Below are 23,870 nucleotides of genomic sequence, written 5' to 3'. Positions count from 1 at the left end.
CCTCAAGGTGTGTGTGTGTGTGTGTGTGTGTGTGTCACTGTCACTTGCTAAATGTGATTTTAGTGAGCACACACACACACATATCTCGTAATACCCGGCCAGCATGTGTTTGATTGCCATCAGCCTCCATACTGAGACGGTTTCCTATTGTGTGAGGCGTCTGCTGTCTGTCATTCTGTTTACTTTCTTTCCTTCTTTCTGTTTCTTCCTCACTCCTTCGCTCACTTTTCACCTCTTCTGTGCGCTTGTCGTTCTCAGAACCGTTCCCTGTTTTATAAAAAGATATTAGATATTTTAGACATTTTTTGCAACATATTTATTGTGGACTGTTAGTCCGTAAAATGTAATATGTACAATGTAGATTTAAATCAAAATAATTATAGATCAGTTGAATTAATTTCTTTATTATTTATGATTAATTAAGTATGTATCACATATATGGAGAACATGAAGTGGAAGATGAGAAATTATTGAATAGACAGAAAGTCAATATATTCTTTGTTATATATCAATATCATAGAATGTAATTTTGCAATCGTCTTTTGTTATTGTGTCCGGTATAGACTTGATAGGGTTTCCACCAAGGATGTATTTTGGAACTATTTTTTTTAATGTTTGGATATGATATTGCACTGTGTCTGCTCTATCTGCTTTTCAGCATCTAATGCCATGAGCTTTCACAAGTATGTCTTGGAAACATGTTCTATTCTACTGTGTTCTGTCTATAAGTAGTAACAGCTAAAATTAATACAAAGTATCACACTTTAGTATAGGCACCAATTGTCCTTATCAACTAGTTGTTCTATATTGGCTGTTTATTAGTACTAATAAAGCACATATTCTGCATGACCATATTCTACGTCCCGAATCCTACCCAATACCTAAACTTAACAACTACCTTACGAACTATTAATAAGCAGCAAATTAGGAGTCTATTAAGATAAGTCATAATTAACATTTTGTTAATAGTGAGAATTAATCCTTAAAATAAAGTGTGACCAAGATAAACATTAACATAAACCAGTGTTATTTTAGTATAATTGTTTCGGTTTTTTTAAATATAATTTTTTTATGTTTTAAAAAATTTGGTATTTTTTATATAAATAGCTCAAAGAATTTTTTTTTTTAAATTATTGTTTTATTTACATTTAATTTTCATTTTGTTAACTTTCAATTCAAGTTAAATATGTTTTTCTATGTTTTTTTCCTACTCTAAGTTTTAATTAATATCCCTTTTATGAATTATTTATTTATTAAAATGTATTATTCGTTCATTTAAATAAATATTAATACGTCAATTATAACGTAAATCATTATTAATACATCTAAAATGAACAAATAAAAAACTGTCTAGCCAAAAAATGCTTTAATCGTGCTGTCATCACGAAACACTTTCTTGTATCTAATCTTAATATACGGTGTCAAGACATTCAGCAGTTGACTGAAAAAGGTACACGTTGGCTCTGTTGACCTATCAGACAATCATCAAATACAGCATCATTGACTCAGCCAATGGCGTGAGTTTAGGGCGGGGTTATCTGACGGCAGACTGAAAACCTGTTTGAAAGCAGACATACATTTTTCAGTTCTTTTTGGTGCCACTAGAGGTGCAGCAACGACACGCTTCTCCTTTAAGAAGAAAAATGAAAACATTGGCAGATCAAACACCTGTCTTTAAATTCAAACTAGCACGTAGCATCTCAATATTGAACTGTTTGTCAAATATGTGCGAGATCAAAGTGTGTTTACTTGTCCGTTTAACTTCGGCCGCCGCAGTAGATGGTCTTTCACGCATGGATCATCACTCTGTGAGCTGTGGAAGGAGGTGCCATTTTGTGGTAGCGGAGTCCTAAGCCATGACCAACGCTTAGTCTGCCGGCCACAGTCGTGGCTTCTCAATCACCACACGCTTTAAAACGAGGCCTAGCGCAATTACAGCCCCTGCCGCCGCGAAGGAAAACAGACACAAAGGGGGATGGGGGGCAGGGGGGAGAAATACAAGAAAGAGAAACACATGTCTCATGCTTCTACAGGAGTGCAAGGCTTTTTCTGTCGCTACTTAATGAAAAACAGCAAACGTAGCCATGAAATTACACAGCCCTGTCACAGTTTCCCCCCAGGTCACCCTGAGACCCGGCTGACGGCGAGGGTCTCTGGAGTTGATGACGTCTGTCAGGATTGAGCCCGAGAACGGACACAAAGCACAAAGTGTCTGTTGTCAAGGACTTGGGTTGAAACTCTTGAAGTATGAAGTTGGTGAATGAAGATTTTCTGCTCGTTTGAGTTATCTGTCCTCCTGCAATAGCGAGCCGGGAAATTCCCTTCAGAGAAGAGGTCTCTTTTAAATTATTTTACACATTATTAATTCTGCCCTTGAGTGCAAGTTAAGGGACTTTGATCTTCGTTTTTTTTACATAGTCACTGTCAGAATGTTTTCTATGCATCTGGAATGCAGATATTAAAACTCTGATATATTATAATGAAGCTGATGAATATTCACAAACTGCAATTTGTCAAAACCAGGTCCACAGGAAATTAGAACTCAACAGGAAATTCGTTAACAAAGTTCTACACATTTTTCACATTTGTGTGTGTGTTCTCTTTTGAGATTTTTTGGCCAATATGTCTGTTTTCAACAGCCAATTCGTGAATCAGATATGAATTGGACTGGCCGTACCCAACAGGAAGTTGAATTGGAATTTGAAAACAAAGGCAGGAAGTAGAATATTCCTTATAAAATTAAGGTTGAACTGCTGATGTCACATGGACTATTTTGACAATGTCCTCACTACCTTTTTGGGCCTTAAATGCGTCAGTTGCATTGCTTTCTATGCAAGGTCAGAAAGCTTAATGAAGATCTTATAGGTATAAAACACCACAAGGTTGAGGTTGATTCCATCTGAACCCAAATGCTCAAATGCCTGTCTGTGGAGCCAAATGCTGTCTGCTAAATCAATTAGCTCACTGATAAAACGTACTGATAATAAAAGCTTTGTTTATTGATTTTTAAAATGAACTTTTCTCCCAATCCTCCAGGGACTGTTCCCTCGGTGGTGCCGGTGTTCCCCGGGACTGTGGACTGCATAGAGGCTGTAAATGAATGTATGCTGGACCCGGAGTGCAAGCGTCAGTTTCGGCACCTGGAGTACTGCGTGGACGAGGAGGCGGTGACTCCCCTCAGTCTGGAGGGACGGCAGGCCTGCGTCGACGCTCAGAACAACCTCATGCATTATCAGAACCTGCAGGAATGCAAGTGTCAGCGAGGCTCTCGCTTGGAACAACAGTGCCTGAGCATTTACTGGACCGTCCGTTTTCCACAGGGTAAGAGAGACTCTTTGCTTTTTGTATGGCTTCTCCAACCACCTGGATCTGTTCTCTTTTAGTCTTATTTTTTTCACATTAAAAATCCTGTTTCATTTACAAATGTTTTCTTTCAAAGGAAGTTCTAAGGAGTCTGTGGAAAAAAAATGCTTTTAGTTTTCGACCAATATTTACTGTGAAATATAAACTAATCAAAAATGCCATTATATAACCACATTAACATTCACAAATTTAAGTTCCTATAAATAATAATAATAATAATAATAATAATAACGCTTTCATTCAGCATGGATGCTTCACTTTTTAAAAAATCTTTTGTTTCATATTAACTATTTTTAATTTTCTATTTATCATAGAGTCATATCAAAATTAAGGCAAAAAACCCAACAAAAACAGTAAACATTTCTGGAGTAATGATGAAAATTCTGATTTGTCAACACAGAAGTAAAATACATTTTAAAATACACTACCAGTTTATATTTTTAAACAATAAGATTATTTTATTATTTTAGAGAATTCTCTTCTGCACACAAAGCCTGCACTTATTTGATCCAAAATACAGCAAAAGCAGTAGAATTGTGAGATATTTTTTATCTTTTAAAAAGCTGCTTTCTAGTTGAATATATTTGAAAATGTAATTTATTCCTGTGATCAAATCTGAATTCATTACTCATGTCATTCTTTCACATCATCCCTCAGAAATCGTTCTAATATTCTGATTTGCTGTTCAAGAAAAAAAATATTATCATCATTGATATATTTAATTTATAAGTTTCCTTTCTTATATAAATGCTGTTCTTCTGAACTTTCTATTCATCAAGGAAACCTGAAAACATTCTTCTCAGCTATTTTCAACATAATGATAAATGTTTTTTAGCAGCAAATCAGAATATTAGAATGATTTCTGAAGGTTCACGCGACTAGAGTAAGGAGGCAGCTTTGAAACCACATGAATAAATTACATTAACAAATATATTAAAAATAGAAAACAGCTATATTAAATTGTAAAAAATGTTTAAAATAATGTATTGATTTTGTTGCATTTTGGATAAAATAAAGGCAGGCTTGGTGAGCAAAAGAGCTTTAAAAAAACATTAAAAATCTCTCTCTTCCAAAACCTTTGAGTCATAGTATATTAAAAGATAAAACCGTTATTTTAAGCTATAATAATATTTAACGGTATTATAATTTACTGTATTTTTGAATAAATAAAAGCAGGCTGGGTGAGCATAAAAAATATCTTTCAAAAACATCAAAAACCAAAAACTTTTGAGGGCTGGAAATATAATATATATGTGCACGTTCACTCAAATATATATCATATTATAGAAGTTAAATTGCTAATGCAGTTTCATGTTTTTTTATAAGAATCCCTAGCATATTCCCCGACTGAACCGCACGTGTCCAGCGATTCCCAAACTACCGCATGCCATGATGAAAGGTGCAGGTTTAAAAAAAAAAAAGAATAAGAAAGTAAAAAAGGGAGTAGGTAACTCCAGAGAAAAGTCATGCATAAAGAATTCAGTTAAATCAATTTCAAAATGACTGCCTTTGTTCTGTCGGTCATAAACAGTGAACTCACAGATCTCAGTGGATGCCGTTTGTTATGTTCTTTCAGGACATGCCAAAACGCTTTAATGAGAGTGTTGAGTGAGCTACCAGAGGATTTAGATTTAGGCAGTAATAGCATTTAATGAGTGCTCAGTAATGTGTATGAAATGGCAAGGAGGCATAAAACCCAGTCAGACACTAAACAAACGACTGGCTCCCTGACAGTGCTATCGTGATTAATCTCGCCATTCCCTCATCTGTTCATTATGCTCGGCGGGACGGATGCATACATGGAACCGGAATATGCCGCATCTGGTTCCGTCTCGCGCTCGTGTGTTTGCTCATGAGCAGAAGAGATTACGGAGATGCTGGTGAATGACGTCCGGGGGATCGTCAAAGCACGGCTGCAAAATTAATTGATGCGGAGTCCATATTCCCACCCAATATGGCTTATTAATATTAAACCTTATGAAACAGGAAGATGGGTTCCCACAGCGACTCATCAAGAGCTGTTGTAAATGCTGACTAATCCCAGGCTTCTCCGGCAGCGAACTCGTCAGGCGTCTGAGAGCGACGCAGGGGCCGCAGGGGCCAGAAGGGCCCGGCCTGATCGACAGCCTCAGAAATAAGTGCTTTTAAGACACATCAACTGGAAATGTCAAGTGTTCTTCTCCTGCGTGCTGCAAATGAAAACCGTCAGCGGCGGGATACGGCGAGGCACGTAATAGTGAATGTAGCACACTTGATGTGGCGCCTCCGTAGATTGAAATGTGCCGTGCGAACAAGATGACAGGAGGGATTCTGCCTGTTTGCATTTGTTTGAAGAGTCTGTGCGAGCATAGGTTTTGATAACCGAAATTTCTGAAAATGTCCCCAAAAGAATATTGCAACATGACATTAAAACTCCTTCTGGGGATGTCGACAGGCGTGTAAAATGACAAAATGTGCTTTTTGGAGTATAGGGTAAGAGTGTAGTAATTATAACGTGACTTTTTGAAGAAATTATGAGTGGTGTCCGCTGACTTATGTTTACAGTATTGGGCAATATTTTAGTATCTTTAGTATTAGGATCTAGAGCATCGCTTGATCTCTGTGATATGCATACTGTACATATACAGTAGATGATGCAAGGCAGCTTTATTTATATATTTTAGCACATTTCATACACGGTGTTAATTAACGCAAGTGCATAGTGTCATATAAAAATAGAAATATACACAACACATTCTACACCATTTAATAAAGAGGAATGAAGAAAGGAATAAAAGTTTAATTTGCAAATTAAAACAAATAAAAATACATAAAGTAAATAAAAGGGAAATAAATAATAAAATGATAATAATAAAGACATACATTTTTAAAAATCTACATTTTATAGATCTTTCACTCTATAAACCTAAAATAAATAATATGAAAAATAATATCTAAATGAAATACGACATTACAAGTTCTATTAAAAATTCTACTTAAATACAATAAAAAATATTTTAAATTCTTAAAAAGTAACAAAAAAAATTATTTTAATAACTGTGCAGCATTGTATTTAATAAATGCACAGGTAAACATAATTCTTTACCAGTCCCTCCTTAAGTGTAAGTGAATTATTTCTAATTACTATATCATTTGTTTTTGTTGCAAAAATAGTATAGGACAAGATGTTTTAATACCTGATCTTTTTTTTAATACAACAAATATGAACAAAAAGTCCCCATGAGAAAACACTACAATACAAGCTTTTGTGTGTGTGTGTGTGTGTGTGTGTGTGTGTGTGTGTGTGTGTGTGTGTATGGTTTCATACTCACTCATGTTGGCATGCGGTGTCCCCAGGGTTGTGTGATACAAATAGACTAGTCTCTATTTTAACTTGTGTCTTGATCCAGACCCTTCAATCTGTGGAGTGACAGTTACCAATACATATATCTCAAACCCTGACTTCTTATTAAAATCTGTAATACTGTGCATCATAAATAAAGAAATACGGTAACACTTTATAATAAGTAACACTTGTTAACTATTAACTACGACTTTACCCTCAAGAAACTTGTAATTTGCTGCTTATGAATAGCTTATAAAGCAGTTGTTAAGTTGAGATATCGGTTATTATTAGAGATGTAGAATAAGATCATGTACAGCATTAAAATTTCCTTGCTTAATTATCACTAATAAATGGCTAATATTCCTGTAATGTGCATGCTAATAGGTTTAACTGTAGAATAAGGTGTTACCAGAAATACAACATGAAATTTGATAATATGCTGTGCTGTTAATTAGGCGTAATGATAAGGTAATGGTGCCATTTGAAGAGCTTAATTAGTCTCAAATTATGTGTGTGTTTGTATTGCAGGTTACGATGACATTGAGACGTCTCCATACGAAGACATTGAACTGGAACTTGTGAGAAACAGTGAAACATCAAAACTAGCCTCAATAGTTTCAGGTACTGCAGCCACATCAGCGACTCGACCGAACAAAATGTGTTTTCCTCCACAGCTGAATGCACTGTGATGATGTACGCCAGTGTATCGCTGCATGTTCGTATGTTTGTGCTTAATATGGTTTCCTTGTCCAGCAGTTGTAGTTCTACACTGAAAAAAAGTTGGTGTAGGTTTTACTTTGAAGCAGTTTTCACTCAGAAATTGCTAGTAACTATAACAGATAGTTACAAAGAAATGGCCAGCAACATATTCAATTAAAGGAGTAGTTTATCCAAAAGCAAAAAATAGTCCATCCTCAGTCCATCCAAGATGTAGATGAGTTCATCAGAACTGATTTGGAGAAATTCACCATTGCATCATTTGCTCAACAATGGATCTTCTTCAGTGAATGGGTGCCGGTTTGTTTTTTAACAAACCATAATATTGCTTTCTCGTATCATTTCATCAGTTTACAAGTGACAACAGCCTTTTAAAGTAATATTAAGCGTTATTATGCATTATGGACTCATTTTAGCCAGAAGTGACAGTTTAGAGTTAAAAAACCTTATGATGAGTCATAGTTTACAGCTGCTTTTCACTTCAAAACACATTAGCGTTGGACCGGAGTTGCGTGGATTACTTCTGGTGTTTTTCTGACAGCACCCATTGTGAGCAAGTGCATTGCTAAATTTCTCTAAATCTGTTGCGTTGAAGAAACAAACTCGACTACATCTTGGAAGGCCCTAAGGTGAGTTAGTTTTCAGCAAATTGTCATTCTTGGGTTAACTATTCCTTTAATTGCAAATGGTTGAAGTGTAAAAGAATTTAGACCCTTAACTGAAAGAGTGTTTTGCTCTTTCTCAGTGTCCTCCCTTCCTCTGACGGATCAGAACCAGTGTCTGAAAGCAGCTCAGGACTGTGGCTTGTATGAGAAGTGCGGTTCCCTGCGCTCCGAGTACGCTTTAGCTTGCACAAAGATCATACCTGGCACAAACCACTGTAACCGGCACAAATGTCACCGGGCTCTGCGGAGGTTCCTGGAGCGCGTTCCAGAGGAGTACAGCTTTGGTGTCTTATTTTGTCCCTGTTCGGATACTCTGTGTGGGGAGAGAAGGAGAAAAACCATCGTGCCCTCCTGTTCCTACGAGGAGAGAGACGGACAGCCTAACTGCCTCAATCTGGAGAGTTACTGCCTCAAAGACAACCTGTGCAGGTGAGATACTGTCTGTTAGCGGCTGGACATGACCGATTCACAATCCAGATACGCTTTCAAATCTCTAAACCGGATTGCAAAACGTATGTGAATGTTTTATTTAGTAATCAGTTCAAGTCACAAATGAATCAAACCATAAAAAATTTGGTATAAACAAATAAAAGTAACGTATAAATAAATGAATATGTTTACCGACACTTGTAAGAAAATGTCCCACGCTATTATTTTAAAAAAGTCCCACATCGTTACAAAAAAAAATGTAATGCATTAAATAGACATTTATAATGCTACAAAATATTTCTATTTTAAATGAATAGTGTTTTTTTGTGCATGTTCTTCAAAGGATCCTTTCTACATTTATCAAAGAAAAAAATTCCACACGCACACACCAATTTTTCAACACTAATAATGATACAAAAAAAACCCCAATGCATTCTGAATGCGAGTTTTTACTGTATTTGACATCAAATAAATGTTGCCTTAATGAGCATTAACGAGTTATTTCAACATTAACAAAGCTCATGGCTGCAACAAACTGAACTGGGACACATAACAACAAACACCCGTTATGTAAAAAATATGATGTGAAGATCTGCTGAATCAATATTTTAAATTAGTTCTTTGAAAAGAACTGTTTGAAAGAAGCAATTTGTGTAACTGATTGTGACATATTATGCTCATCATCAGATGTTCTTCCCCTCATTCAAACCTAACCTCAGCTTTGATAACAGCGCAGCATGATCATTTCCACCTTTCTTCTTGAAATACAAGACTTCCCTTTTATCTTCCTCTAGAAACAGATGTCTCTGGCAGTAATGCTTATCTAAGCATCATTAATAGCACAGAACATGCTGAGTTGGATGGAAGAAAGGACAACAGGTCGCATATTATACGATTAGATGCATCTTGTATTTAAACGAGGATAAAAATGAGAAATGTTTGGAGAATGCAAACTATACTTCAGAATGGGTAAATTTGGTCAGCAGAAGGCATTTTCTCAGAAAAGGCGGTCATTAAGAAATTTATTATAGCTACTACTTTTGCGTTGCTGTTGTCAAATAAATGTATTTACAAATTGTTGAAATAAAGCTGAAATAAAATATCTAAATATAAGATGAAATAGTTTAAACAAATATGTACTAAAATTACTGAAATATTAAAATGAGTGCTGTCGAATGATTAAACATGATGTGTTCCGTTTAACCCACTTTAGTTAATTGTCTTTATAGTCTTCAGCTGTGTGTAGTTAATTTAGTTTTTTACCTGGTGTATTTAAGTCCTGTGATTTCAGTTCTGTTTGTCCGATCTCGTCTTTATTTGCCTGTGATTTTGTCCTATCTGCCTGCCTGCCTGCCTGTATTGATATTGTTTATTTAATCTCTGAGTAGATTAAAACGCTTTATTTACCTTTATGCTCGTTGCGTGCTCTCCTGCTAACCACACGCGTGACAGACGGAAGCAACTAAGATAAAAATACAAAGTAATAAAATGATCTGAAGCACAAAACATTACAAAATGAAATTCAACTGAACACTGAATGGTACAAAAGATATAAAAATAAAATAAGAAATATAGAATAAAACAAAAAATATCAAAAACAAATCTAAAGTTCTAAAGTAACGCTATCCCATTTATGACACAATAACATCTTTTTTTCCCTCCCATTTTAAATGTATGTAAATTGTTAAAAACTAGCATAAGCAGTTGCATGGTCAGTTTAATGGCAAGTAAACAGTTAACCTAATATGGTCATCAGTCAATATGGTAAATCAGTTACAACTATAAGGCAAACATTACATCACCTAATCAATATTCATGAACAACACAGATAAAGTTCATGACGCGTCCTTCCCTACTTTTCAAACCGCTCTGAAGCCTCTGACGAAAACCGTACGCACTCCACAGAACAAAAGCACATGGTTTAAATCAGTAAAAATCTGATCATGCATTCTGTGCATAGATTTACTCTGTCAGAATCTGACATGCATTTATGTCCTAATCATCCTGTGTCCGTATTCAAATTTGTCCGGTCTGTCAGGTCAAGACTGGCTGATTTCCAGCAGAACTGTCAGCCGTCTCCTCTCTCTTCCTCCGGCTGTCTCCGGGAAAGTGGAGCCGTGTGCCTCAAGGCCTACGCTGGGCTCATCGGTGAGAAACCGCCTCAGATAACCTTGAAAAAACGGACGCAAGCTTAATGAAGACTACCAAACGCGCAAATCGATACGTCACTGCACGCTCTGTACTTAAATAATATTGCATTTTTAATGACGAGCACTTCTGCGTCCCGCTGGAGCGAGTTCACTGAAATGGGAAGCGTTATCGGGAATGACTGGTCAGAGCAGTTTGGGTTCAACTTCATGTCGTGGGCTTACTTTAACCCAGTGTGCCACTTATATTGAATTAGCAGGACAACCTAAGGCAACATAATTAAACCGGAGGGGGGTGGATAGACTACACTGCTTGGTGATTCTCCCAGATGGGCTTCGGGCTAATTGGCATGGGATCTTTTCCTCTGGCTGTGTCTCATCCCCTCTTTCTTTCTCCCTCCCTCTGCAGGTACCATCATGACACCAAACTATGTGAGTAACAGCAGTACAGAGGTGTCGCAGTGGTGTAATTGCGAAGGCAGCGGGAATCAGTGGCAGGACTGTCTGCGTATCCTGCACATGTTCAACAGCAACACCTGCCTACGTGAGTATCCCAGAATATCATTTACACATCATCTTAATGTTTGCCAAGAGGAGTGTAAATATGGAACTGCACTGACAGATTTGCTGTTTCTTACAAACCCCTTTAAAAGGTTTAACTTTCACACTTTTCTTTTGTGTATGACATGCTTCTTATTGAAAAAGGAAGTTGGCGTAGGTCCTTGTCGGAGGTGCTCTAATTCAGCGTTAATTTTCAAGCAAGGAAGTGACAACTGCGTTTATAACTGCAAATATTTCAAACAGCTTGCACAAAAATATCAAGCGGCAACTGTTTTTAACATTGATAGTAATAAGAAATGTTTCTTGAGCAGTATGATCTGAGTAGTGAAAATTCAGCTTTGTGTCAAAGGAATAAATTACATTATAAAATGGTCCTTGATTCTGATTGGTTGAGCCAAGTTTGAAGCTGTTGTAAATCGCTCTACAAACATACACTTTTATTTACATGTGCGTTGACTGGAAACTACTTTATTGGAATCATAGACATGTATAGATTCCCCATTGAACCTACAGTATGGTAAATTACGTCAAGTTCACCGTTCCAAGATGTCGGCCACATCTACGCTTTTGCTTTTTATTTGATTAGTTGATCAGCGATTGGCTATTTTATTCAGAAGGCAGGGCTTCCAGCGATTGATCACCCATGTTAAGCGTTGCAGTTTTCCCCATTCAAAACTGGGGAGTGACACGTCTTGGGTATTCTATAATAAGTCTTTAATGTTATTCACCATACTGTAAGTTTGCACAGAGCCTGTTGAGCCGTTCTGTAAAGGATTGTGGCATCTTTCGAATATTCAATGATTACTATGGTGAATGATGTCAAGTCAAGAGTGATACAACATGGCGGACGGCTTATATATTGTAGCCCATAGAAACAGTTGCTAATAAGGCATCTATGTATATATATATATATCTATGGTTGGAAGCATCACCGTTTCCGAGGGACTACATTGGTTGGCGGAAGAATAATGTTTTTATTAGCACAATTACACTATATTTGCTCTGCTTTATTTTGTGTAACCTTACTATGTATAAGGAATAATTGTTTTATGAAAGCAATAAGCCCTGTGAAGCTGTGGTTTACAGTGAATTTATAACAGCTAAGGGGGTTTTAGGCACTCTGCTTGGCGTCATGCCTAATAATGTCCTTTAGCTGTTATAAATTCACGGCAAACCATGGCTTCACTTGGCTTATTGCTTTATTTTAAAATATAGTCAAATATAAAATAGTTATTTAAATTATGATAATATTTCACAGTATTACTGTTTCTACTTTTTTAAGCATAAAAGACTTTTTAAAATGTTACTAACCCCAAACTTTTAAGCAACAGCTTGTGTCTTCTCTAAAATATCAGAATATACAGTATGTCAACAATGTTCTAAAACTATGCTATGTATTTCTCTGCAGTCGAGATTTCAATATGAACTGAAGCGTTTCTCAATTCAACAAAATGATCTGAGCTATGCATTTATATACACCCCTGAACAGAAGATGATATCAATGTTTTATCCATTTTATCAGATGACTGTAAATGTTATATATGGATATTAACTTTAAAGGTGCTGTATGTAGGATTTTGACTCTACTAAAGCATACTATAATGTTTTTGCTGATATTTAAGAAACATTCTAAGTTAGCATATTTGTTTATCTGAAAAACAATGCTACAGTCAATTATTCTCCTTTGAAAATGTGCTCTCCGGCCAGGAATGTCGGCCTCTTTTTTTGGTTTGTGAAACCCGCCCACTGCCAGTTTACCCAATCGTGTTTCGGAGCCCAGGGTTGCCAGTTGGCGTAAAACACAGCGTATTTCATTTCGATCATGGAAGCTGGCAAATGAAAGGGGTCTGAGCGGGAATCTGGCAACCTGCGTGTGCATCAAGTCTGAGTAGAAGGGGCAAGGTGAAAAAAACAGTCTCCAATATTTTGAATTTGGATTGCAATACCTTATTTCAGCCACTCTGTGTCAATCCTACATATAGCACCTTTAAGTATATTTTGTCAATTTTTCAAAATAGATAAGCATAAAAGACATGAACTAAACCCCACAAAACTCCAATTTCTTAATTTATTTGATATTTATAATTAAAATGTTTTATACTTTGGATCAATATCTTTTCTTATTCTGCAAATAGGACTTAAGTAAGTGAAGCCTAAAACTCACCAGGTCTCTTTACCTAACAGGTAATGCCATTGATAACATGGGAAGCTCCACTCCTCGTCCAGTAGAAGGCACGGCCCTTCCTCCTCCTCGCCCCTCCCCTCAAGTCCAGCGCGATGAGCTGAACATCAACACGCTGCCCGAACCCAATGCAGTAAGTAGTGAGAACATTTTCGTAAAACGACCAACACACAATCAAACTCCTCCAGCTGCAAAGCTAACTCAACATAATTTACACAGAAGGACCATTTATAAAGCTCCGCCCACGTGTACGAGTTCTGTATAATCAGGATGAACCTGATTCTTATTCTTGTCGTAGCTTTGTGGTGGATTCTGGCCTTTGATACACGAGATTTGCAAAAACTCCGGGCCCAACAAACCCGCAGTCCTTGCGCTTTGAGCATACTGATGGATCCGAGAAGCGAACTGAGACGTTTATGCGCGGCTGATCGTGTCACTGCAGAAACACACGGTCACACGCCGTCGCCCTGCAGCCGCTACAGTAAGCACAAAAACGCTTGTTCAGAAAAACCACCTTCTGCATTTCATTTGGTTTCCTCTGTATATCGTGGGGTGCTTCTTAACATTCCCTGTTAATTTAATGTATTGATTCAACCGTGGCGCATTTATTTTGGAACAAGAGCAATGGAGGAGTTTTTGTTATTCTGCCTCTTTAGCATCTTTTAAAAGAGACCCATTTTTTAGACCTAATCAATAGGTCATGTTGCTTTGAATTAAAGGTTCGACCTCTGACCTCTACGCACATGACCTTGTTAAAACACCCGATCGTACTTTAAAATGGTAATTTCATGGATATGTTCACTTGGTTTTGGTCTATACACAAAGATGGTAAACAAATGCCACATGCACCTAAAGGGATCAGTGTGGGGTCGGAATCAAACAGCTTGAACTGCCACCTTCAATTCAATCAGAAATAATCACACAACCCACAGGCCCTCAAGAACACAATCATGGTAAGGAATTAAATCTATATCGATTTGCTCTTCCCTTTAGTCAGATTATATTGTGCTTTGGAATGAGGGTGTCAGCTTTATTTTTCTTTCATTATGGCCAGCCGCCAAACTTTAAATGACTCAATGAGACTTAGTAGGCAGCGTCACTGAATCAGATCTTTAATTTTCCTCAGTCTTGTGGTTGCCTTGGTTTTATGCTGTATCTGAAAGTGACCGTATACTTTGCACAGCTTGAGCCACAATTTCTTGAAACAGCTATCAGTGAAAAGTTATTAGCATTAGCATAGTATTTGCAAAGACAGCGATAACCAGTGATCATCCCAACCAGAGATGGGGATTATATATAACTGTAATCTTTTACTGATTCCACATTACACAACAATTAATGTAGTTGTGTTTGTTTACCTCCATGCTATGTGACAATAACCAACATTAGAGAACCATGAAAAGGCAAAACTCCATTATAAACATATTTATATCTCAGGTATACTTCAAATAAAATATATTAGGTAAAAGAGGATTTGATAATAATATATGTATATATAACCGTTAACATTAGCAAACCATGACCCCACTGACAAGCTATTAGCATTTGCATAATATCGGTGTGAAAGTCTTTTCTTGATAAGCTACTAAAGCTTCAGGGAGTAGCACTATCCAAATAAAACATTTCTTGCAAAAACATGTTTTTGACTACTTTTGAATGGATATCAAGAGTCTTTTTGATAGCATAATTGTGTTATACTAAAGCTAACCGGCTAAACCCTGACCCCCGTAGACAAGGTATTAGCATTAGTATAATATCTGTGCCATAGCCATTTTTGTTGATAGACAAATAGGCTACTAGAGCAACAGGGAGTGACACCATCCAACACAATCAGTCACTTCTGTTTTGCACATTTCTTGCAAAAAAATTATATGGTTAGCTACTTTTGAATGGATTCCGGTGCTTTTTGACAGCAAAATGGTGTTATACTAAAGCTAACCAGCTAAAGCCTGACCCCCTGGCCAAGTTATTAGCATTAGCCATAGCATAATATCCAGCTAAAGTAATTTCTTGATAGCAGATCAGCTTTTAGAGCTTCGGGGAATGACACCGTTTGTGATAGCAACACTTACTCGATATGTATTGTAAAATGGATTGTATATTTGCTGCCCACATAAAAGAAAAGCAAATAATCCCTTGGCGTCCATAGGCGTACAGACTTTATCAAGAAACGCTGCTCTGATCTGTGTGTCTTTGTGTTCGCGTGTCCTCGCTTTGGACCGCGTTCACATCCTCTGTTCTCAGAACACACAGACCACAGCATTCAGCTTAGAGATAATCTGGGCCTGCAGACAAAAAGGATTCAATTCAGTTTCTGCTGTCATTTATTTCTTTCCTAGACTCTCTCTCTCACTTGTGTTCTCCAGCAAATCTCTCCTCTCCAAATGTCCCTGTCTTTCCTGATCTGTCTCTCTTGATGTGCTTCTCACTTTCTTGGCCTGTCTCTCTCTCTCTCTCTGAACGGATTAGCTAAAGGTGTTTGCAAGCAGCGGTGCATCAGTCAAACTTCATTAATATTAATGTATTCGTACCCATCTGTCTGTCTCTCAAGCTCTCTTTTTCTCTTTCTCTTTCTTTTATCGTTCGTTCCTAATCCCTCTCCCTCACAATCTCTCTGTCCCTCTCCCTGACGCTCACCATCGCATTGCTCCTACTTTTCTAAAAATGTAATTCTTAAGTTTTTATTTCTCATGTGCTTCATTTCTCGTATCACCATTCAACTAATTTTGTCTCAGATGTTTCTATTAAAACTCCATGTAACAATCATTGCATTATACTATTTTTCTGCATATGTTTGTACACCACAAATAACTCCGCAAAATCATGCCATAGAGAAAAAACAATTCAACTGTGAGCTATGAGGTTGTTAATAGGTGGTATGTTTTTTATAGAGCGCATCAGCAAACATTATTTCAATTTAGATTTTAAACACTGGTGTTTAAAATTTCCACCATTGTTGCAAACTACATTTCCCATGGTCCTGCAAACAAATCTCCACCAATCAGAGAAGACAAACAAGTAAATTGTGCCAACAGTACAGTTCAGTGCACACCAACCACGAAGCATGGCAATGCTTTATGAGATTGTAGTTCATTCCCTCAAAACATTTTCCAAACTTCACCCTTAAATCCGAGAATTGCAAACATCAAATGCAAAATACCTCACAACATTTGTGTTACATAGAGTACTGTGTATTGTGTTTTGCAAAAATTATTTTATGAAATTGAGTCAAAAGCCGAGAATTAGTGTTTGTTTTCACAGTGTATTTAGTTTTTAAGTTTTTAATATGTATTAATAAATTCTACTGTTACTTCAACAACTACCTACTACTAATAATAATAATGACATTTAATAATATTTGTATTAGATTTATTTGTATATTTTCCATTTTGATTTTATTTAGTAGCTTTTTTTTTCAAAAAACAGATCACTGTTTTAACTCGTATTCAAGTCTTTATTGTAGCTAGCTTGTAAAACTAGCTGTTTTTTAAAATGATCTTTTAGTCCAAAAAACCTGACTGCAATTTAAGGTCAAGATTAATTGGAATTCACAATGAAAAACCATGCTTTTCGAGAATCCATTTTTGCGAATGAACTCTTCATATATGTATATACATGTATGTATATATGTATAAAGAGCTGAACTGGAAGTGACGTGGCCTGTTTTACACAAGTCTGCTCTGCGTAACCTTTAAAGAGGCATTTCTCTGTTTCCAAAAGGTGATTGAAAGCGAAGAAGATGAGGAGGAAGAAGAGGAGGAGGAAGAGGACGAAGAAGACCAAACCGGAGGAGGAGGTAGCTTCAACATCATCCCTCCGTTCTCAGACAAGGCGACAGTCACTAACCTGGGCTCTGAGGCCGGAAGAGTCCACAGCTCGGCCTCCACCCTCTCCATCCCTCACTTCCTACTCGCGGCCCTGCTGCTCAGTGCCCTCCGCTGGGGGTAGAAACCCTTATTCTTTCTCACACACACACACACACACACACACACACTCACCAACAGACACAAACACACTCTTACACAACACACGCAAACACACTTCCTCCTGAAGTACTCGCTCACATCCAGACTCTACCATCGAGGGACGACAAGAACGACAGATCGAAGTGCGAAACGAGCGGACAACTGTTCTATCCCTCTTTCCTTCTTTCATTCATTCTTTTTCTCCTTCTCGGGAAGAGGGTCTGCTATAGATATAGCTGCTTGTTCATTAGGGAATCGCTTTCCCAACGGGATTCCCTCCGCCTGAATCATTTGAATCACACGGAAGATTCGCGACTCCTCGGACTGACAAGTAGCCGACGGTGAACGAATGATTTGGTCTTGCCATGTATCTATCGTATAATGTCAGTGTGCTTCAGAAAAGCGAGTCAAACCAGGAAAGCGCCGGCTTTCCTTGGGTTCGGAAAAAACCCGCCGTGTTTATTGTCGCTGATCATGTCGTCGTATGAAATGAGACAAAATGTATGTGTTTGTAAGTACGTGATTCGCTTGACACGAGAGCAAAAAAAACCTGTCGAGCACGATTTCCGAATCTTCCCGTTTCTCACGCCTCCATGTCTCTGAAATCAGGCCGCACACCTAATCACACACACACGCCTCTGCCCTGCTGCAGAGCCGATCGCGCAGATGCAAGCGCTTTTCATTTATTGCTCTATCTGCGATGTGCTTTCATTTTTTGACTCAGCACAGACTGTGCACTCTAACCAGGGGCATAAATAAAAAAACACGTCCGAGAACAGAAAAAAAACATGAGTAATAAAGCCGAAAATAAAGAAATAAACACGCTAAATAAATAAATATATCGCCGCACAGCAGGTGTTGGAGTCCGGTCTGGGTTTAGAACCCGAGGGGAAGAAACAGGAAGTCATTTTCCAACCGCCTGTCGCCTGGTACCTCTCCCTGTGCCTGTTGTTTTACTTTCACAGAGATAATGGCTTACAACACAAACTGTTTATCTTGTTGTGTGTTCACGGGGACGAATTACTCGTGATGGGAACGAAATAGAAAAAAGAGATCAAGGGAAGAAACAGACGGAGACGGGGAGAGACTCAAACCCTCCAGCGAAGGGAAAAAAAACCTACAGTCTAGAATCACATGCTTTTTCTGTTTGTTATAAATCTTTTGCTGACACCGATGCTTTTTTCTCAATCTCGTTTCTTTCCCTCGCTCTCGTGCATGTCCATCCGTGGAAGTGAGAGAGAGAACACGGGTGCACTCGTACTGGATTCAATCGAGAACTTACTTCTCCACCGTTGATGTATGTTCAGTAAATACGAGATTCGGTGCCTCACAGAATCTTATTCCCCTCAGACCGCAAGAGGCCATTGTAATGCCTGTGCAAAAACACATGATTACAATGTCTGGGTAATCAAAATGCGCTTTCTTTTTTTATTTAGATGGCAGGTAAAACGTTTTTTACATAATATAATTTCTTCTAAGTTGCTAAGAATTCTGTCTGAAAACAATTAAATGATATGAATGCATATTGTTTTTGGTAAACTACATATATGTAGGTTTACTGTGATTACAACTTTTGGTAACACCTTACTTAAAGCCTTTATGTATAATACATTATAAAAGAAGTTTAAATGCATTAACTATGCCTTGTAATGCAACTTACAATTCATTGTGCAATCTCTTAAATAATTGTAACGCGGTCGATATATTATAACACTTATCAATTCATTATAACACTATGCTTTTTAGATTTGGTTATAATGATGACCTTTTGCATACCCTTGATAGTCTTAAATAACCTTTTCTAATGTATTACAGAAAAAGGCCTTAATTAAAGTGTCACCATTTTTTGCCAGAAGTCTTTGATGAATAGAGGATTATTACTAACAAACAAGTTAAAAAGACTAATTAAAAACTTAAGACATGAATAAAAAAAACTGTCCTCTTTCAAAACGTCATCAAAAAAATCCTTGAAACAAGATGAAACAACACAGCATAAGACATTAGGACTTGTTCAAAAAAACAAAAACAAATGTATTTTGTCTTACTGCACTAGTAGATTTTTTAATTTTTACAAATAAATCAACTCTTTAATAGCCACATTAAAATTACAAATCGGATGTAGCTGCAATGTGAGCCAATCCATTTTTCACTGAGAAGGAAAAAACGGCTTAAATATTATTGTTAAAAAAAAGCCTAACTGACCACGAACGGTTGAATGGCGTATTACCTGCTAACTGCAGCTTCAGACGCAGCCTCCGTCTGCTTTCTTTCCAGATGGGTTTTTAGAGCACGAGGTCTGCTGAACACATTCACCTCCCTCCTCCTCTTCTCTGGAAGAAATTAAAGCTTAGCTAAAGTGCTCATATCTCATCTGGCATTCTCAAGAAGCACCTTCGATTACACCGACATGACTTAACAATCAGATTGTGAACTGATCTATTATGCGGAGGAACATAGAGGGGTGCGCACTGATTGAACAGACGTCGTGCTCCTCAACGTTTTCTCCTCCGTGGCAAGGTCAGCGAGCCACGCAGCGAGCCCGCTCAATCAGTAGGGTTAATTAAGAGAAGAAACGAGAGCGCCTCTGGATTGATGCGCCTGTCGAAATAGCGGGCAGCCTTTATGATGGCTGTTGTTATTTTTTAATTGTTATCGGGGGCCAGTGTCGTCCGCCCAGCCATAACAGAGGGAGGCAGAGAATGAGTGACATCGGAGGAGGAGAGCAAAGGCACGGGTGTCAGTGATTCACATTACAATATTTCAAAAAAATAAACAAATAAGCCATGCGTTAAATAAATGCACATTGCAGAAAAGTTTTGGGAGGCGTAGACAGAAGAGAAGTGTTAGCCTGTTCCGAGACCTAGCGAGCTCACTACTTAGACAGCGTTTGAAGGCTAATTTATAATACTTTGTTTTGGGCTGCCCTACGGTTTTCCAGGATGCGGGTGAACGATGTGGATTATAAATACGTTTAATTAAATACTTTTAAAAACTGATAGAATAGCTCAATCGAATTAAAGAATCACTATTTCACCTAATTATTGTGCATATACTGCAAAAACGATTTCTTAATGCGTTTTTAATTAGTGTTTTTTAACTTGCTTATCCATAAAAATGTTAAAAACCCTTCCGGCAACACTACATAAGACATTAAAACTTAAGAAAATGCATTTTTAATGAGTATTAAAGATTATTATGTGAAATCATATACTAATATCTTATGCAGTGTTGTCTCTCATGTAAGGTTATCTTGTTCAAGGATGTTTGGAAATTCAAACTGGAGCACTAGACAAATAAATAAATCAAGTCAATGATTGTGAGTATGCTGTAAAATGTGAATTTTTAATTAGTCTTTTTTTAATTGTTTGCCAGTAAAAATACACTTGTATTCTTTAAAAAAAAGTCTTAATATTTTTTTAGCATGCAGTTTTTCAGGTTGTCTTGTTGTCTCAAGATATTTTAACTGAAAAACTTTGAAACTTTTTGTTTAACTTTGAAAAAAAATTTCCCACCACATTTATTGTTTTTCAGTCAGATATATGTAAAATTCTTTTTAAAAAATGTACCTGAGCAACACTGCATATATAGAAAGACGTGAATGTAATATTAGAGTATTCTGTATTTCCCTTAACTCGTTTATGCTTAAAAATCTACTAGTTCACTCCAGTTCACAACATAAAAAATAAGAAATAAATAATGCTGTGCTGCTTCTCAGGTAATTTAATCTTGTTTCAAGGATATATATATATACACACACAAGGCTAAACGACTCTATTTTATGCGTATCGGCATATCATCCTGTTAGCTTAGCAACATGCTAACATCAAACTCAAAAAAGCAAGTCAAGTTTTCGTGCTTACAGCCCGACTTCGCTAATAAACCTGGTTAACCAGCACAATGTTGCCTGGTTAAACTAGCTAATCCACCTGGAAACACCCGTGTCGTGAACCAGCGTTCAAAACTGGAACAGAGCTAGAGAGACGGATCCCACACTAAATTAACCATAACAATTTCGCTGTTTGCTTGCGTGTGCCGCATTACAACCACGACTTGGCCCGTACACAGATTTGCTTAATATGAGTCTAACATTTCCTCCGCGCCCATCTGCGTCTGTGTACACAAGAGAAACCTGCCACGGCGAATCCTCTGCGCCGAGCGCTAGATTGCAGGGAGCAAGGGACAGGAAAAGAGATAAACACACAATAAGGGATAAAGGGATGGAGAAAGTGGAGGAGAGAGAGCGAGAGTATGGGTTAGAGAAAAAAGCACCCCGGCGAGAGAGCTGCGAGCGTGATGGAGAGAGAAAGAGAGGAGCGGGAAGATTGCAGGAGAGAGAGAGAGGAGTTTACCCTGTAGGCTCATAGCTTTATTATTATAGTATGCGGACACTGATTTATTTGGCGGCTGCAGGCACCCGTACTGAAACTCATTTCAGTTGTACTGATGTTGATTCGCTCTCTCTCTCTCTCTCTCTCTCTCTCCTCTGGCTCTGCATTGTGAGCCCACTGGACTGTGTGCCACTGTTTGTCACCCCACAATGCACCATCAATTGCATGAAAATAATCACCACTGGTAATGTTTTTCTAATGAAGATGCCCAAAATAGTCCGTATTTAATCTTCTTTTATGGAGTGCACTTATGTCTTTTTTTTTTTTTTTTTTTCACAGCGCTGTATTTTCACTTTTAATAACGGCTTGACGGATTTATTTTGTCTTGTTTTGCAGTTAATTTTAATGAAACTATCAACAATGAGCACTCTGGTCTACTTAAACGTTGCAGGCCCTCATGGAATCGGTGGCTGCTGAATTCTGGAGAATTGGACCGCGTTTGCGTATTATAACGCGGTCGTGTTTGCACATGGATTGCGTGAATTGCTTTCAAACAGGTAGCTTGAAGACTTTGTCATTGGTCGGTGAAACTGATAGTCCTGCCCAGGATTCATGAAGAGGAAGGATTCCAGTGGGCTTTTTTTTGTGCCAATCTACAAATTGCTGGCGTGTAGTCGCCTCTGCGTATTCAGCTGAAATTGGAACGTTTTTCGAAATTGAAATATAATCAATTTAAAAGATTTGATATGATTCGAAACGATAATTGAAACTGAATGAGCTATTTGTTGAACGTTGGTCACTTATCACATTCCAGTTTTATAAAAGCACTCTTTATTACACCGTTTTAGTTTATAGCACTTACCGCTTGTTTACATTGTGAGATATGAGGCTAATAATTTTACATTTAATTTTATATGTATTGATTTACAAGGCAAAAAATATTTTCTAAACAAGTAGTTTTTGTTTTTTTCAGTAAATACCTAAACATTCTTAAATCGAGATTATGTAAAATTATAAAAAATTGTTTACTGAATAAATTATGAAAATTAAGCAACTAAAGCACTTCACTTTAAGTTTATTTTTTTCGCCCCACTGATTGTTTTCTTGCTTCAAGTATAAACATACTTTTTTTTTCTATAATCTCAGAAAGCAAGACTTGATTTAAGAATATTTAGATATTTATACCGTAAAACAATTAAAAAATACCCATTAAGAAAATTTTGTTGTATAAGCGGTTTTATCCAAATGAAGAATACAAAACAAGCAAAACAATACGTTTTTGGTAAAAATCTTTTCACTACATTTGCGGTGTCGGATTTTACCGAAAAACTAGTTTTGTCCGCATCAACGGCTGAATCAACTAATCAACAAAAGAATCAGGATTGAATAGAAGTACACATTTTACCACGCTTTTACCTCCAGTCCGCTGCAGAAATGTGTGCTGATTCCGTCTGGGCCTGGTTATTTGCCTCAATGTTGGTGTTGAATGATGATTGTGCCCCGATCATAACCCAAAGTCATGCAGCCGGCCAATCAGAGCTCCCTCATTACTGCACATGCTCAGTCATGCTTAACGCTTCATGTGACACTTCATAAACATTAAGGAACTGAAGTGGGAAAACACTTAAATAGCACACAAGATTAAGTTTTAAATAGTCATTATACTTGAAATACTTGCCATTCGGTGACTGGTTGAGTGGAGATGTGGAGTGTGCTGTGGTTCGAGCATGTCTCTCTGTGCCATGTTGGACTTGCCTTTAATAAACCTCCTCCACACAAACGCACCCGAACCCTTCCTCGACCACTGCCCTCTGGGTCACTTTTCGGACCTGTTTTACTGTGCCGATTCTTTCCTCTGCTCATCTTCTGTTAATGTGCCCTGTTTCCTATCAGGTGTAAAAATGAGAATTCACTGTTTCTGTGATCCATGATAATGTACCATCTCAAATAAAAGAAAGAAAACAAATCAACCGTGCCTGTCTAGATGTCATCTTCTCTGCCTGCGGTAGCCGTAAGACGCCGCGTGTGTCAGCGTGAACGTGCGAAAATGAGATCAAATGGAGCTCAAACTGAGACTTTTGCATAAGTCTGCTGCTTCTCGGGGCTTTCGCTGGAGAGAAAGCCTCAGTAAATCTCACATGTCTCTGCATGAAGTTTGTAATCAAAATACAAACTCAAGCTCATTAAA

General features: G+C 37.5%; 1 protein-coding gene across 1 annotated transcript in view; it reads left to right on the top strand.

Moving 5' to 3' along the window:
- Positions 1-23,652, top strand: part of gfra3 (GDNF family receptor alpha 3) — a 28,383-nt gene extending 4,731 nt beyond the window's left edge. Inside the window, exons 2-8 of the mRNA XM_043257360.1 lie at positions 3,037-3,321; positions 7,217-7,309; positions 8,151-8,499; positions 10,538-10,647; positions 11,056-11,190; positions 13,392-13,522; positions 17,110-23,652. Coding sequence (XP_043113295.1) covers positions 3,037-3,321; positions 7,217-7,309; positions 8,151-8,499; positions 10,538-10,647; positions 11,056-11,190; positions 13,392-13,522; positions 17,110-17,337 — 1,331 coding nt within the window. The 3' untranslated portion in view covers positions 17,338-23,652. The remainder of the gene's footprint in view (positions 1-3,036; positions 3,322-7,216; positions 7,310-8,150; positions 8,500-10,537; positions 10,648-11,055; positions 11,191-13,391; positions 13,523-17,109) is intronic.
- Positions 23,653-23,870: the final 218 nt, after the last annotated feature.

Source organism: Puntigrus tetrazona, chromosome 14, assembly GCF_018831695.1.
Source record: "Puntigrus tetrazona isolate hp1 chromosome 14, ASM1883169v1, whole genome shotgun sequence".
NCBI classification, from domain to species: domain Eukaryota; kingdom Metazoa; phylum Chordata; class Actinopteri; order Cypriniformes; family Cyprinidae; genus Puntigrus; species Puntigrus tetrazona.
Note: the sequence above shows the minus strand (reverse complement) of the source record. Positions and strands in the feature narration are given on the sequence as shown.